The sequence below is a fragment of the Empidonax traillii genome, unplaced genomic scaffold, assembly GCF_003031625.1.
Source record: "Empidonax traillii isolate 1590-97213 ecotype Southwest subspecies unplaced genomic scaffold, ASM303162v1 scaffold377:size560545, whole genome shotgun sequence".
In the NCBI taxonomy this organism is placed as follows: Eukaryota; Metazoa; Chordata; class Aves; order Passeriformes; family Tyrannidae; genus Empidonax; species Empidonax traillii.
In genome coordinates, this window is record NW_020955570.1 from 522,096 (window position 1) to 536,998 (window position 14,903).

Below are 14,903 nucleotides of genomic sequence, written 5' to 3' on the forward strand. Positions count from 1 at the left end.
CTTTCTCCTTCCATGTTTTCCTTCCCAATCTGTCCTTCATACTGTCTGCTAAGCCCGCCCGTTCCTGCACAATGGAAACAGCGAGTATTCTCAGACAAACTGCACAGCCAAGACATGCTCTCACCCTTCCAAAAATCAAGTTCAAACTTTATTCAAAGGCAATCCAGATATGCCAGCTTAGAGGCTTCATCTGCTTATGGTAGTGCTACTTGCATGATGATGAAGTGTTTTAGCATTTCAGGAACCCATCTGAACATTTGTTGTGACTTTCTTTTGGACTTTGATGGGCATTCCTCCTGTCAGATAAACCTCTCCTGGCAAAATACACAGCTGATCTGGGAACACTCCACTCTGCTCGGCGTGTCTACGTCTGTTTTCCCAGGCAGGGAATCACAGTCACATCTGTCTGGAACACTACCCATGGCAGCCTTCTATGTAACACTAATCTCTCAGTTATTTTCACCTGATCTTTCCAGAAAAAAAAAAAAAGTCATGCCTCCTTTGTACCTTGAAACAAGCAAACCAAATGCCTTCAGACTCAAAAATGCCATGGAAAAGCTGCCTCCACAAAAGCACTAGGGCACACTTTGCTGTGGTTTGCATATTAGTGTCTCTTTAACAGTGAGTCTGTGGTCAGGAGGCCCTCCAGGCACTCTCATATGAATGCAGTATTTTCAAGGTTACTCCCTACCCGCAAAACCACAGTCACAGAGAACGTATTTTTGCCAAGCACATCACACAGGAGCTGAACTGTTATAAACAACTTGTGGTGCATGCACCATGCATGCCTTTTTGGGAACAAAACCAACTATGAGAGCTGGGCCATCTTAACTCTGTTCAATCTTATGGAGCATCTCAAATGATATTGGAAATATTTTTTCCAGTACAACAGGTAGTATGAGCGGATTTTTTGAAACCTGAATGTCTGCTGGCATTTTGACCGTGAAGAGCCAAATGGAGTCTGTGTTGCTGCTCTATCTACTAAGCTGGCACTGGGACATGTTAAATGTAAATCAAGTGTAAAGGTGAATAAAAACAAAAACCTTCATGTGTAAGCTACAGTAGACTGTTTCTCTTGGATGCTTTTCCTCATACCATTCCCTCCTGGTAGGTCGATCATATCCACATTTACATAATCTTAAATGGGAATTAGAGCCCATAGCCTATAGCCTAAACTCTGCTCTGTGGTGATCAAAAATATTTTACAGCAATGCAATACAATTGCTGTTAAATTAACTACACTCTTAGTGGAGCTCTGTGCAATGACTAACAGTGAGCTTATGTATTCCAAAGGGAACAGGACACTGTTTCCTTTAGATGAAAAGCTCAGAGAAATCTGAGTTTTCCTCTGTTCTGGAGACAGAAATTGAGTTATAGAACAGCACTGAATTTCTTCTTGCAGAGGGAACAACTTCTAAACCAGTTCCTGAGAGCACTGGTTTCACTTGATGAAAAATACTAGTGTAAGGGTCTTATTCATTACTGAATTCTGAAAATAACATGACCTTTGGGTCTCCCTGACCTAGAGGGAAGAGTGTGACTTTGGGACACTAGAAGCAACACTGGATTTGGTACTCATTTGGTACTCAACACCATTTGCAGTAAAATGAGAGTTGAGTTGCCAAGTTTCTGACAGAAGGACGAGGGACTTAGGGCACTAGATCTTAGATTCAGACTTTCTGGATAGAGAGTTAATGGAGTTATTGACCTTCTCTAAGGCACTTTCAGAAGGCAAGGTATCACTTAACAGTGTAGCAGGTGATGGTATCATCAAATGTATGAAGAAAATTATTTATTCTGGATATCTAGCTTCCCTTGCCTTAAATACCTTGGGATTAGTGAGCCTCCTGAGCAGAGCCAGGAATACACTGAGCAATAAAAAGTGGTTCTTGTTACTAATTTTTCATTCGGAATATTTTAATTTCTAGATTGATTTTTTTTCTTTCCCAAATGTTCTTTTCCTTCTTTCAACAGTCACTTCAATTTCACCTTCACTCTCACTGCCTTTTTTCCACTCTTGCTTATCATCTGCATTTCAATTTTATAGTCTGCCCTAAGAGGTTTTTTTGTGTTTTGATAAGTTTAATTTTTCATAACAGATTTTCCAATATTTACTTTTTCTCCTTCCCCAATAATAAAAGTGGAATTAATGTGATGTTTACAAGCTTTTCCAGCAATCATGCTGCTTAAATATTTTATTTCCTCCTTAATCCTCTTTGCCCCCTTTGTTTAGACTACAAGCTCATTGAGTCAGGGACCATTTCTCCTCCATGTTTGTACTACTGAGGACAAAAGGGCTCTGTTTTGAAATGCCTACCAATGTTAAAAAACAAAAAACCAAAACTAAATCACCAATCATAACATCAAGGAGTGTTTAAACAGGCTGTCTACCATCCAGTGTTGCCTTGGTACCCTAATAAAAATTACTTAGAAGCCAATAAGTCTTCAGCACTTAAGTGTTTAAATATTTTTTGAAAAGCACAATTATTCAACACTTTTAAAATATAGTCAAGACTCTAGACAACTACTAGTTTTTGAAATTATTTCATGGAGGTAAAATGCTAGAAGATTATATGCAATGAATATGCAATGTAAACAATTCATACAACATGATGTTACGGTGATTCCCAGACTTTTTAATGCTAAGGAGTGGCAAAACTCAGGTCACCATACCTGCATCCCCAGCTGAATGCACAGCATTGTCATATGCCTCTGAAGTGTGCTGGAAATCTTGCAGATTTTGAGACCATAACCTGATGTTCTCACCCATGGGGGTCGTAGCCTCGGTTACTGTCCTGGTGGCACTTACAGCCTCTGCAGTCTTCTGTTTAGCTTGCTCCAAACGCTCTCTGGCTGCCTCTACAAATAGAGAGTAAGTAGAAATGAACTCTTTCTCGTCCCCACCATCCCTCTGACCCCCGGTGTTCCCCTTCCTTCTTCCTCACAGTTCATATACTGAGCATGAAGACATATGGTATGAAATATCCCTTTGGTCAGTCGGGGTCAGCTGTTCCAGCTGTGCCTCTTTCTAACTTCCCATGCACCCCTAATCTCATCACCAGCGTGGCAATATGAGAAGAAGAAAAGGCCTTGGCTCTGTGTAAGCCCTGCTCAGCAATAGCAGAAACATCTCTATATTATCAACCCTGTTTCAGCAAGAATCCAAAACATGGCCCCATATTCACCACTGTGAAGAAAGTTAACTCTACCCCAGTTAAAACCAGCACAAGGATCAAAAAGAATGTTCATAATTTCAGATGGCAAAACAATTATTTCATAAAAAAATGTGTTAAAGCTGAGATTTTGCTATTTAGGTCTACTAGTTTCAGTCAAATTCCTTTAGGCATCCCTAGCACTGAAATCTTAATAGTAACTTCAAAGGTCCTATGGAAAGATAAAAATATGCTCTTGAATTTATGAAGATAAAGCATCATAAAGTTCCAACCTGTGTCTGCTGATTGCATTTTTGAGATGGCTCTCATCAGCTGGTTTCTCAGGACGTTCATTCTGGCAAAAGTGCCATTAACCTGCCAGCTGGTGTCTGCAATGTTATAATCACTACCTGTGGGAAGAAGATAGGAGGTAAAGTTGAGTGGCATCAAAGTGACATTCAAAAAGGTAAATTTAATTCTGTGGAGGTATGTTATGAGGCATTGAATACACCGTAGACCATGGCCTCTTCGACTATAGGACGTGCTAGCACTCTTGACTTCACTTAATCTAAAGGAAAAGGTAGCCTTGCAGCTCCCAGCCACTATTGGCTTGCCACGGGGTATTTTACAAAAATATGGAGACCTGTATCTTAGTACTGTCTTTCTTTGCTTTAGCAGAAGCACTGGGAATAGCTGCAATAAGTATATAGGAAAAGTTTTAAGGAACTCAGAAGGTCCTAAAAAATTGGGAGATTTCTTTGTTTTACAGTGAACAAAGGCCAAAATCCTTTTAGATTTATTATCCTTCATTGGTGAAATCCAGCTTGCTGAATGCTTATGCTGTTGTGATTTGATTTTAGTTGAACTGCTAAACTTGAATATATTTACTAGTGAACAAGTGTTTGCAGGGTCACAGTCATGTGGCTTTAGTGCCTTAGCGATGTGCTTTTAAAATTTATTTTAACATGCATGCCTTTATGCCTTTATACTGACTGGAAAGTAGAAAGGATGTATATTTACTGTCATATGCTGTCCGCTGTAGCTGCATGGCTCGGATGAGAAGTTCTTCACTTTTACCTTTATGGTAAATGACCTGAGTATCAATTCCAACTGCAGCCTACAAGTATGTTCCAAAAAAGAAAGTCAGAATATTGCCTTACCAAATGTTCCGCTTTATCGTGTTCAGTTATGGACAACGTATTACCTGCATATAAATGCAACTGCAAAGTCATTGCAGTTTTGTTTGCTTTCTTAACATTTTAAATTGGCAAAAAAGGCTGAAAAGAAGAAATTTTAATTTTAAAAACATTTAGAGAAATGTATGGTTTTCCAGACAACACTACTGAATAACAAAGGTTCAGAAAGCACAAAACTCCTCTTAATTCATCAGCTCCAGTTTAGTCAACATGACACTTATGCTGCATGTTAGGCACTGACTACTGTCATCTCAGATAGGTGCTGAATGTTTGCAGTGAATAGGGAGCTGCCTTGCAGTCTGCAATAGCACACTGGAAACAGAGGGCTGAACTTGAAATACCACGGCCCTTTGGGGTTCAGGCCCCTTTAATCTACCCAAGTCCTCTTGCTATCCCACTAGTAAATTGTTGGTAAATAGCATGTGTACAGATTGGAAACTATATATGTATAAAAAATACTTATAAAGTATTTTAGAACAGTAAGGCCAGTGACAGAATTAGCATCCTTATCCTTACGCTGAGTATATGAGTGGGCTTTGCCCCATTTTAACTTGATTTTCAATGAGAAACAGCGATGCTTCTGTTAGGTGTCTTTCCTGCTGCATGGCACTGACTGAACTAGTAGGACTCAAGCACTAAATGCCAGCTCAGGTTCCCACAAGGCCGTGAAGTTTTCTGGACTTGCACAGAAATGTCTCAGTATGAGTCACAACAGCATCACTCTGCAATGGGATAGGGACAGAAGAACCTGTTGGGTCTTTTCAAATATTAGGGGACTCAGACTGGCAGAATAATTAACCACATAGGATTTAATTCAGGAAATAACAAAGGGAAAATAGATGTGCAGTGAGAAGTTCAGTGCTGACAGTTAAGCTAAATCTTGTTTTTAATTTACACTTAGGTGTCTGAAGTCCTTGAAGCATTGCAAAGTAAAAGCTGATGTTATGAAAATTACTTACATCTTTGACCCGATTTGTTGTGTTCAGTGCCAGCAATGCAGCTTTATTAGCTTCTTCAATATAACCAGCAATGTTTTCATACACATTTGAAGCATTGATTGCCCTTTGTACCAAACCGTTTGAATCAACACCATACAAGTTTCTGTTAAAAAGAGTAAAAGAAGAAGAGAGAAACCAAACTGAATCAAAGTAGCTTCAAACTGATTTATTTTCTTAAAATTCTGTGGATTCTGACTACATAATCACACATATAAATATTCTTGGCCTAAGTGGTAGTCTCTTCATGGTGTATGACCAATCTGAAACAGGTGAAAATTACGTAGATAGAAGGTACTTCCCAGTCATTTAACTCCTGGAATTTTGCACTTAACATCTATGTGAGCAGGAACACATGACTACTAAACTTCTATCTTTTTAAAATCTAAATTAGATATTTCATAAATTAAAAGAATAACAAATCTACTGGTGGTCCTTCATTAGGAATAAGTTCTGGTCATGAATGGAAAGACCTGTGTGTGTCAGTGACCAGGATAGATGTATCACTTGCATGTTTATATTTTCCAAAAGTAGGTGGGAAAAGGGGGAGGCTCAGATGAAGAACCACCTATGGTCATGAAAATTTGCAAGAAGTTAAATTTGAAAAACACAAGGCAACTTTGATGGCATGGTTGAGCTTGATTTGCATATTAGGTGATAACTGAGAGATAAGGGGATATTCCAAGCAGTAGCTGGTTCAGGGCTCAGCCTTCAGCTGTTAACAATTCTGAATCAATATTATTTTTTAATGTTTTAGTGATAAGCAGATTTCACAGTATATATAAGATATAGAATTAAATATATATATATATATATATATATTTGTATATGTGTGCATTCACTCCAAAGTGTTTGCACACTGAGGGATTGCTAAGTTTCCAGATTCAGCAGTATTACAAGAATTTCCGACTATATTCCCCAAGGCAAAAGAATAAACTCTATCAAATAAAATCTTAACAGGCTAATAAAGCAAACCTATAAAACCAAAAGGATTTGAGGTCAGGCAAAATGTTTTAAAGGATTAAAGTTTCGCTGCAGGATAATTTTCTTAACAAATAAAAGAGTCGGCATATTTCCATATAGATATTTTGTAATTACTTTTGTTTGCTTTTTGTGAAGTTCCTAATGTGCTTGACTTGGTAGTAGTTTTTAAATTATTTTGGTAAGGCAGGAAGGCTAGCTGTATGGGATATTTTCTTTTAAGTGATTCTACTGCCCCCAGTTAGCTGATCTCAGACTGAACATATTGTTTGGTTCTTAGGTTGTGTATAGTTTGTGTGGCATTATAGAACAGTTTCAGATGTCAGCTTTATACAATTGTATAAAAGAAAACCATCTGTTATTTTTTTCTCTATTTTAATCTCCTATCTAGGGCATAGTAATATTAAGAAACCACTGGCATTAGGATAATATGCTTGAATAGTAGTTTTAAGTTTATCTTCCAAAAGCATATGCCCATAATGTTACTTAAGGCAGAATTTGGTGACATATTTTATTTAGGAATTCATTTACAGCAGTGATTTTTCCATGGGTAGTCCCAATTGCAAATAAGGTCATATTTCAAATCTGTTTAGAATAGAAGATTTATACTAGTAGTAAGTAAGTAAATTGGTGCAATGTTAATACATTTAGTATCTTCCAGCAAGGGAGAAAGACTTACAGTAAATTTTTGGTATTACTATGGGCCAGTTTCACTGGGATGCAACCTACTGAGAATCAGAACTGCTCCACCTGTAAACCAGTTCTTGAACAAAAACTATCCCAAAGCCCATATTGTGTCTTGTAATGCTAAATGTTTTCTGATGTGAATGAACTTACTGATATGAGCTGTTTCTGCCTGTATTGTTTTACTTTTCAGTGACCTATCTTTCCTATTCCTTTTTATTGGAAGAGAATGTCATGCAAAATATGTGTTTAGTCTTTATTCTTTATAAAGTTTCATAGATTTTGCTTAGCTCAATTTCAGTTTTCCCCCTTGAACCATGAAAAGTCCTTCTACACGTGACTTAACACTGATTTGTGTAGCACCTATTTATGGTCATTGTGTTTCTCCTTATCTTTTAGTTCATTCAGCTGTTCAGTAAATAGCACTTGTATGAACAGAGTTTGCTGCAGTTAAATTTTACCCGTCCAGCTCATCAGCAAGTCTTCTTAGGTTGTGTGTATGATGCATAGCCTTTTCTACCAATTCATCATCAAACAGAGACAGGTTGGCTATTTTTTCTTGCAATTCCTTTTTCGCTCCATCTATTTCTGCGTAGAGCCCTGATGCATTCTGAACAAATTACAGAAAAAAGGAAAGAAAGATGAAAACTGTAAAAAATCAAGTCTGTATTTTGATTATTATGTTTTATTTTACTCTTTGTATTACTATAATGTCCCCTTTTTTTCTGTTAAAGTTGTTCTATTTTACATTTTTAAGAGTAAAAGAGGAAAGGTCTAAAGGTGAATGTCAGTATGGAAAGACAAATGCAGAAAGATAAAAATCAACCAAAACTCCAGGAATCCCTTAAGAAGATATTAGAGACATATGCATAAAATACAAAAGAAAGACTGATGAGAAATTTCTTACTTTATGCCTTGTATATTTTCTCCAGAATTGTACCAATAACAAGTCTTTCAAAGTGAAGGGCTAAGAGATGATGTGATTAAACCTGATCTTTACAGAAATCCCCTCATTGTGGTTCTTCTAAAGCTGGGAGTTGGGACCCATAATTATTTTTTTGGGTTTTTTTTTTTTTAATCTCTTCTCTGTGAAGACTGCAGGCCAGAAATTAGGTTTTGCAACTTCTAAATAATATCCATACAAATTAAATAAATATTTCCATGGTTATTTGTCTCATGCATCATCCTCTTACTGCATGGGCCCTGGCATTATTTTGGCCCTGGCTGGCTTCTACTCTCCCAAACCTGCCTCCTTGGGAAGCATGGGACAGTGCCTGTGCCCTGGGTGACAATGTGGCAATTGCTGGAGAGGGCCAGATAGTTTAATTGTACAGCTGTGAGCTGTGCCACATTGTATAAAACATGCCTTGACCCCTTTCTGTCCGTGATATTCCTCGTGCTCAGACATCTTGGGTTAGTCTACTTTGTAAATCAGTCCACCTAAATACTACCTATATGTACCTATACCTATAAGCAAAGAGAAGTAGTATCCCTTTGCCTTAGCTGTGTTTCTTCCTTATATGAAATAGTTGTGGGGAACACTAAATGGGCTACACTTTCTCTCCAATACACAGTCTTGCCGATGTGTGTGAAGATTATAAGTTTGACCTCAAAATACATGAAAAAGGGTGAAGTGGAGGGAGAGAAAAAGGATGAATGATGAAAATGTGAAAATATTTATTGCTGATGAGGATGAAAGATGTATGATGTTTGCATATTACTTCCGTCCCTGCAGTGTGAACATCCTCAGTTCTGTCCCTGCAGTGTAAACTTATCCAAAGGAGTGAGGAACATGAATTGATAAACTGCAATAATTTGTTTTGCACAAAAAATCCCCCAATATACTGGTTGATCACCCAGGGGTGGTTATAAAGTAAGCTTTCTGTTTTCTCAAGTTACTTTTTCAAAGAAAAATTAATGACTTTTGATATTTGCTTTTGTGTTAAGAAGTGGGCAACTATGACCAAAGTGAATACTTGTAGAAAATTTTAATTTTTCTTAAATAATTTTAAAATTTTAAAATAAATCATGAAGAAAAAACCAACTTTCATAAATACTTCAGGTATCAAAATCCTAGTTTTATTTTCTTCATATTTTCATAGAAAATCCAAACCCCATAAATATCAAAAAAGTTCCTACAGCACTATGCCTCATTCAAAACACTAGATGGTAATCTACAGTTCCAGAAGAGGATTTCTGTGAGACAATCCGTTTATATATGTTTTACTTATTACCTGCCTTTAACCCTGATATCTGGGATCTTTAGTCTTCTTCCATGCTCACTGGTAGGTAATAGAAAAGGAATTTAGCATATGGTGCAGTCTTTTACCAGAGCATCTTTTGGCAGCTGCTTATAATGAAATAACTGAGAACTCTAGAGCAAAGTCTTTCATTAAGCTTTTTCTACTGTAAGGTGTTCTTATAACAGAATTATTTTTTGAGGAAGTAAACTGTAATTACAGAGTTTTTAATCCAAAAGTTCTACTTTTTCAGGGGATATTAATCAGTATTTCACTGAAGTAGTATAAAAATGAGAGGTTTTTTTATTAATGGTCCAAACACATCAAAACATCAGGACATATCATTTAAACAAGTCAGTCAGGCACCTACCTTTATTACCTCACTTAAATCGGAGTTGACCTTCTGTGGTTCTTCCAAAATAGTTGTGGCACTGAGCAGAATGCTGTTCACTTCATCTATTTGCTTTTTTACTTTCTCAAGTTGTTTCTGCAAAGAACCCCCAAAACATAAATTAGATCCAATACCATTTCTGCATTGATAAAATACAGTGTGAAGTTAATTCAAAAGCTGGTGGTGAGCTAAATAGATTTTAGACATATCTGAAGTCTGATTTTCCCAGATATTTATAATAGCTGCATATTATAATGTGACTGTGCACTTTTTTGGTTTTGTGAAAGAAATGCTGAGTGATTTTTTTAAAAAATTTATTAATTTTATTTTGTATTACAGCATAAGCAGTTATTGGAACAAAACACTATTCAGTGCACTGCCAGCAGAGACAAATTAAACAGGGATTTTTCATAGTGATCTGGAGATTAGTTTTTTTCTGGAGTTTTTTTAAATCTATAGTAGAGAGATCTTTTTTGCTTGTCAATAGTAAAGCATCTGCCTTCATTGTGAGGAATAATGAAGGTCCAACTGGTGAAAAACGGTGAACAAATGCAACTGCACACTTCGAGCTTTGCTTCATCAGTGTGAGAAAAGCTGCAGCTTGGCACTGTAATTATGAAACAATGGAATGACAGAAGAGGCTTTTACGGAAGGATCACAACCTCTTGTAGAAGGATTCATGAGAGCAGCACACCTGATTTCTCCATTGAATTTTTAGACCTTCCACATCAGCATGAACTTCTAGCACTGCAAACTTCAGGAGCTCAAAACTCAGCCTCTGATGCTATGAATCCCAGAGGTTGGCCTGCATTTGCAAGATTGTTCTTCAAATCACAAAATTGCTCCCTAATCCCCTTCTGCTTCAGAATCCAAACAAATACAGCCACCAAAATGAAAACAGTTTGCTTCAAATGCTCCCAATTTATTCTCCTTGTTATTTTATTCTTTGCTGAAAAAATAAATGAAAAGTTTTACATGGGATATTCTGGTTTTGCATTGCTTAAAGGAAACTTAGGAAAACTGGGAAAGAGTCACAGAACTGCTGAGAAGAGAAAAAAAGAACTCTTTTTTTTATATGGTTGATGGATTGGGTACTTTCCTGGGATAAGAGACTTGAAATTTCAATTTCCTCATCAGCCATATGGGATTTGAACCTAATACCACCACTTACAGGCAAACATGCCCCACTTCCAGGCTGTAGGGGACAGGTCTTTGAGCTCTACTCTGGAACTATTTGTTTGAACAGGTCTCAGGGGAAAACTTCTGTATCCTTATAACTAATCTGTTCATCCATCAAGTAGGAAGCCAAATTTCAAGGCGTCTGTTGTGCAGCAGTTAGACAATGGAGTTATGCGTGAAGATGCAAGGGCCGCCATCTGCTCCTCTTGGAAAAGTGGGGATGCATTTTGTTTAAAGAGGATCAGAGAGAAAGTATGGGTGAGACAGTATGAATGGACTCAGACCAGGGCACAAATGCAGTGCAGAGTCTTTATAAATAATTGTTTTCATTGAATATAATTACTTTTGTGAGCATGAGGTCCTTTCACATTATAAGTCAGTACATAATAGGTGAAACAATCCCACTACAATATTTATAGCAGCCATGCTACATGAAGTTTCAAGCTTCTCGTGTTTTACTGTAATATGCCTTCCGAGTGTAGACATAAGTGTCCATTTCTTCTTTGGTCTGATGAGACATGACATGCCAAAAAGTTGTCATTTGTTGTCACTCCACAAATAAAAAATAGTGCCTTAAATTTCCACAACTTATTTCTTAGAACTGAAGAGTCCAACTCATCCTGCTGAGTAATCCAAGAAATTCTTTTTTGGTGTGGTGATTCCTGAATCTAACTTATGTTCTGTCTACTATTTTAAGCAATGGCAGAGATCGAGCATTTGCAGACAACAGTTGTGATAAATGTACTGCACAATACCTCACGCCTTTGGAGACTGGCTGTGTTTTCCTTATTTATATCCTCCGTTTGCAAAATGTAGTCAAGTGCCTGGTCTAATGCCTCCTCCAGGTCTGACAGCTTCACATTCTGTTCGCTGAGCTGCTCTAGCACATCCGATACTAGGGATCTGGTGTCATTGTACTTCTCATGAAATGCTTCAATTTGCTGTAGCACTAGGAGAAAAATAACAGGCCAATAAATCCAAAGCTCGGACGTCTGACAAAACTTACCTGTACAACACTTTCTGTTGCTGTTACTCAGGCAAGAGTAAAACACATTTTGTAAAGCTCACTTTTGAGATCATGTACTTAGATTTCAATTTTCCTTCCTCTTTTGAAAAGGAAAGGGGCCTCTCATTTCACTATCTCATCTTAATCCTATCAATTCCCTCTCTGAAGTAGAAGTTCTTAAAAGAAACTAGGTCTGTCTTTCCTTGCTTTTCATTAGTTTGTCATTGTCAAAACCTAGGCAGGCTATTCTGCAGAAGACAGTCCTTAAGTCTCACATTCTGACTCATGTTCACTAAACTGTGAGAGCTAGACTGCCACTCTTTGCTATGCCAGTGGTTTTTCTCTCTCTACTGTAGTTTGCTGCCCCCATGGCAGAGCTGGCAGGGGAAAAGACATTCACATGAGCAATTCCAGTCCTGCCATCAATGTTCCTGAGCATCTGTTGTTGAGGTGCTGTAGTGCACAGGCACATGTAGACACACAGATCTTTTTCTCCCCATTCTGCCATGGGAAGTAGCAAGCACCAGCAGACTTGGAGCAGGCATTTGGAAGCAGCAGCACGTCCAGCACACCAGTTGGTGCTTGCCAAATGCCTGTCTGTCCTCCCCAAGGGCTCAGCAGTACACCCAGAGCTGCCCAACCCGTGCCAGCTGTGCAACACATGGGTGAATGGAAAACAGACTGAAAACTTACACTTCTCTGCTGCATCTTCCTCCTCATCTGCAAGTTGCCTTTGATTAGTGAAAGGCTTACGAAGTTTGATCTCCTTCAGCATCTCCTCAACCACACTTCGCTTCTGAGCAACTTCTTCAGGGCTCAGCTCTTGTTGTTGTTGAATTGCATAGTATTTTGACTTGCCGCTGATTTCTGGGGAGAAAAAGGAACAGATGGTCAATTCACTGTGACTACAGAGAAGTAAATACTGTGGAGTACTTTTACTTTTGTGAATCCAGATCATGCTATTGGCAAAAGAAGGTTTCAATTATCTTCAACTCTCTAGTAGATAATTCATAGAATCATAGAATCGTAGAATAGATTGGGTTGGAAAAGACCTCCAAGATCATCAAGTCCAACCCCTGATCCAACTCCAATTACTATATCATGGCACTAAGGGCCACATCCAATCTCTTTTTAAATACCTCCAGGGATGGTGAATCCACCACCTCTCGGGGTAGGCCGTTCCTTTATTATTATTATTATGTTCCTTTATTATTATTATTATGTTTAATCCAGTCCTAAAATTAAACCTGTAAAAAAATTCACACATTCTGGCATATGTGGCGGTGTCATCAGCAGAAGATGAGATTAAGCAGGCATGGGCTGTGTGCATGATTTGGCTTGGCAGTTCTCATAAGCTGGAATCATCTTTTTATTTTGAGTTCCGTGGCATGTAGCTGCCTGGGGCTTTCATCCAGGATTGTGGTTTTCAAGAGCTGCTGCAAAAATCTTATGTGTATTAAATAACAACAATGGTAAGGAGACTGAAGTAACCTCTGTTTCCATCTGCAGAAGTTTGAGGTACCCTAAAGAGGTACCTTTGCTGGTTTGGAGATAGATGCTACTTCAAGGTTTTGAAACAGTTCAAAACTGTTCAACACTATTGGATCCCGGCAGCTAAACTGAGTTTACCAATCTCCAGAGTAAGCATTACAAAGTTTATCCACTTCTCACTCCCTGTCCTCGAATACAAATCACCACCTCTTTTATGCCCTTTGATGTGCTTGCCTTTGGCTTGTAGTTATCACTAGTTTTGTGGATAACCAGAGCTGGCAAAACCAGCACTATGTATCTGTAAGATTTTTTATGAAAGATAGATATGTAATTGTGGCACCACTTATTCTTTGGCAGAGTGTCTTCGTAATTTTCACCTACTTGTTTCCAACTGTTTTCACTCTCTTTATTCACAGCCATGGATGTTGCTTCTTCTATAACAGCTTAACCTGATTGTGTTATTTGTGTGCCAAACTAGATACCTATCTGCCTTATGCAGTTCCTGTCCTGCCCCAAACCAACTAATGATGCAAAAGGATGATCCACAGATGTAACATGATTGTTAGTGACATACAACAAGGGTCACGCTGACGCTTATACTGAATAATTGTAGAAATAGAGTGTGACAGGTGACCAGACAGCCAAAGGTGGTTTAGCATTAGATGTAAAAGGTAGTAGTACAAATGTAACATCTCATGAGCCTGGTATTAGCCTGCCTCTTTTGTATGGTGGGATATATTAACCATTTTTGTTGTAATAAAGTAATGGTTGGAGCACCCATGGAGGTAAGGATAAGCAAAGATAACAGCTGATATGTAACCACCCTTTCTTACACAAGTTGCCACATAGCTTGCAATAACTGCTAAGATAGAACTACTCAGGTCTATTAATCAAATATTTCCATTGGAAAAGGGCTGTTTAACCTCAACTACCAGTCTATTCCATTGTAGTGCCACAGACAGCTTTTGTATACTGTTGGCTTTGCCGAAGCCTGGGGAAACCCCTGTGTTCTACAGCAGGATGGAGGCTTTCATGATGCAGTTGTGCAGGAGACAGAGATATTTTTGAGTACATTCATTTTGGGTTTTATTGCTTTCTGTAGGTATTGAAGAAGAGGTTGCAATTGGTTTAGTCTTATTTTTATATATGAGGATGATAAGGATATGTCATAGATATTCCAGAGGAAGATGATTTTCTCTGACTAGGAAATCTTTTTTTAAGTGCTTGGGAAGTGTTTACTGTTTTCATAAATTACATACGGTCTTATATATTGAAGGATAAACCCTTTGATATGTAAGACAGTAAAAATTCTTGAAGATTCATTAGCACATGAAGGTTTCATTAATACATTCTTGACATTGAGCTGAGCCAGAAAGAAATCTATTTACCTTCAATGTTATCTCTGATGTTATTGAGCTGCTGCACAAGCTGAGTAGCACGGTTGTTGGTATCTATGGTTTCCTTCTGTACCAATAGGCCTTTGCTGGATGCTTCACTTCCCTATGAATAAAGCATAGGAAGTAAACATTAGATTTCATTTCAGATGTGAGGATAAGCAGTATAAACATTTTTTTTTCCTGATGAGCAT

General features: G+C 38.0%; 1 protein-coding gene across 1 annotated transcript in view; it reads right to left on the bottom strand.

The window, feature by feature from the left end:
• LAMA4 (laminin subunit alpha 4) overlaps window positions 1-14,903 on the bottom strand; it is a gene marked incomplete at its 5' end in the record, with an annotated part of 67,404 nt that overhangs the window by 31,980 nt on the left and 20,521 nt on the right. Inside the window, 9 exons of the mRNA XM_027893035.1 lie at window positions 2,674-2,859; window positions 3,446-3,562; window positions 4,173-4,269; window positions 5,308-5,449; window positions 7,470-7,618; window positions 9,619-9,735; window positions 11,574-11,767; window positions 12,518-12,691; window positions 14,704-14,815. Coding sequence (XP_027748836.1) covers window positions 2,674-2,859; window positions 3,446-3,562; window positions 4,173-4,269; window positions 5,308-5,449; window positions 7,470-7,618; window positions 9,619-9,735; window positions 11,574-11,767; window positions 12,518-12,691; window positions 14,704-14,815 — 1,288 coding nt within the window. The remainder of the gene's footprint in view (window positions 1-2,673; window positions 2,860-3,445; window positions 3,563-4,172; window positions 4,270-5,307; window positions 5,450-7,469; window positions 7,619-9,618; window positions 9,736-11,573; window positions 11,768-12,517; window positions 12,692-14,703; window positions 14,816-14,903) is intronic.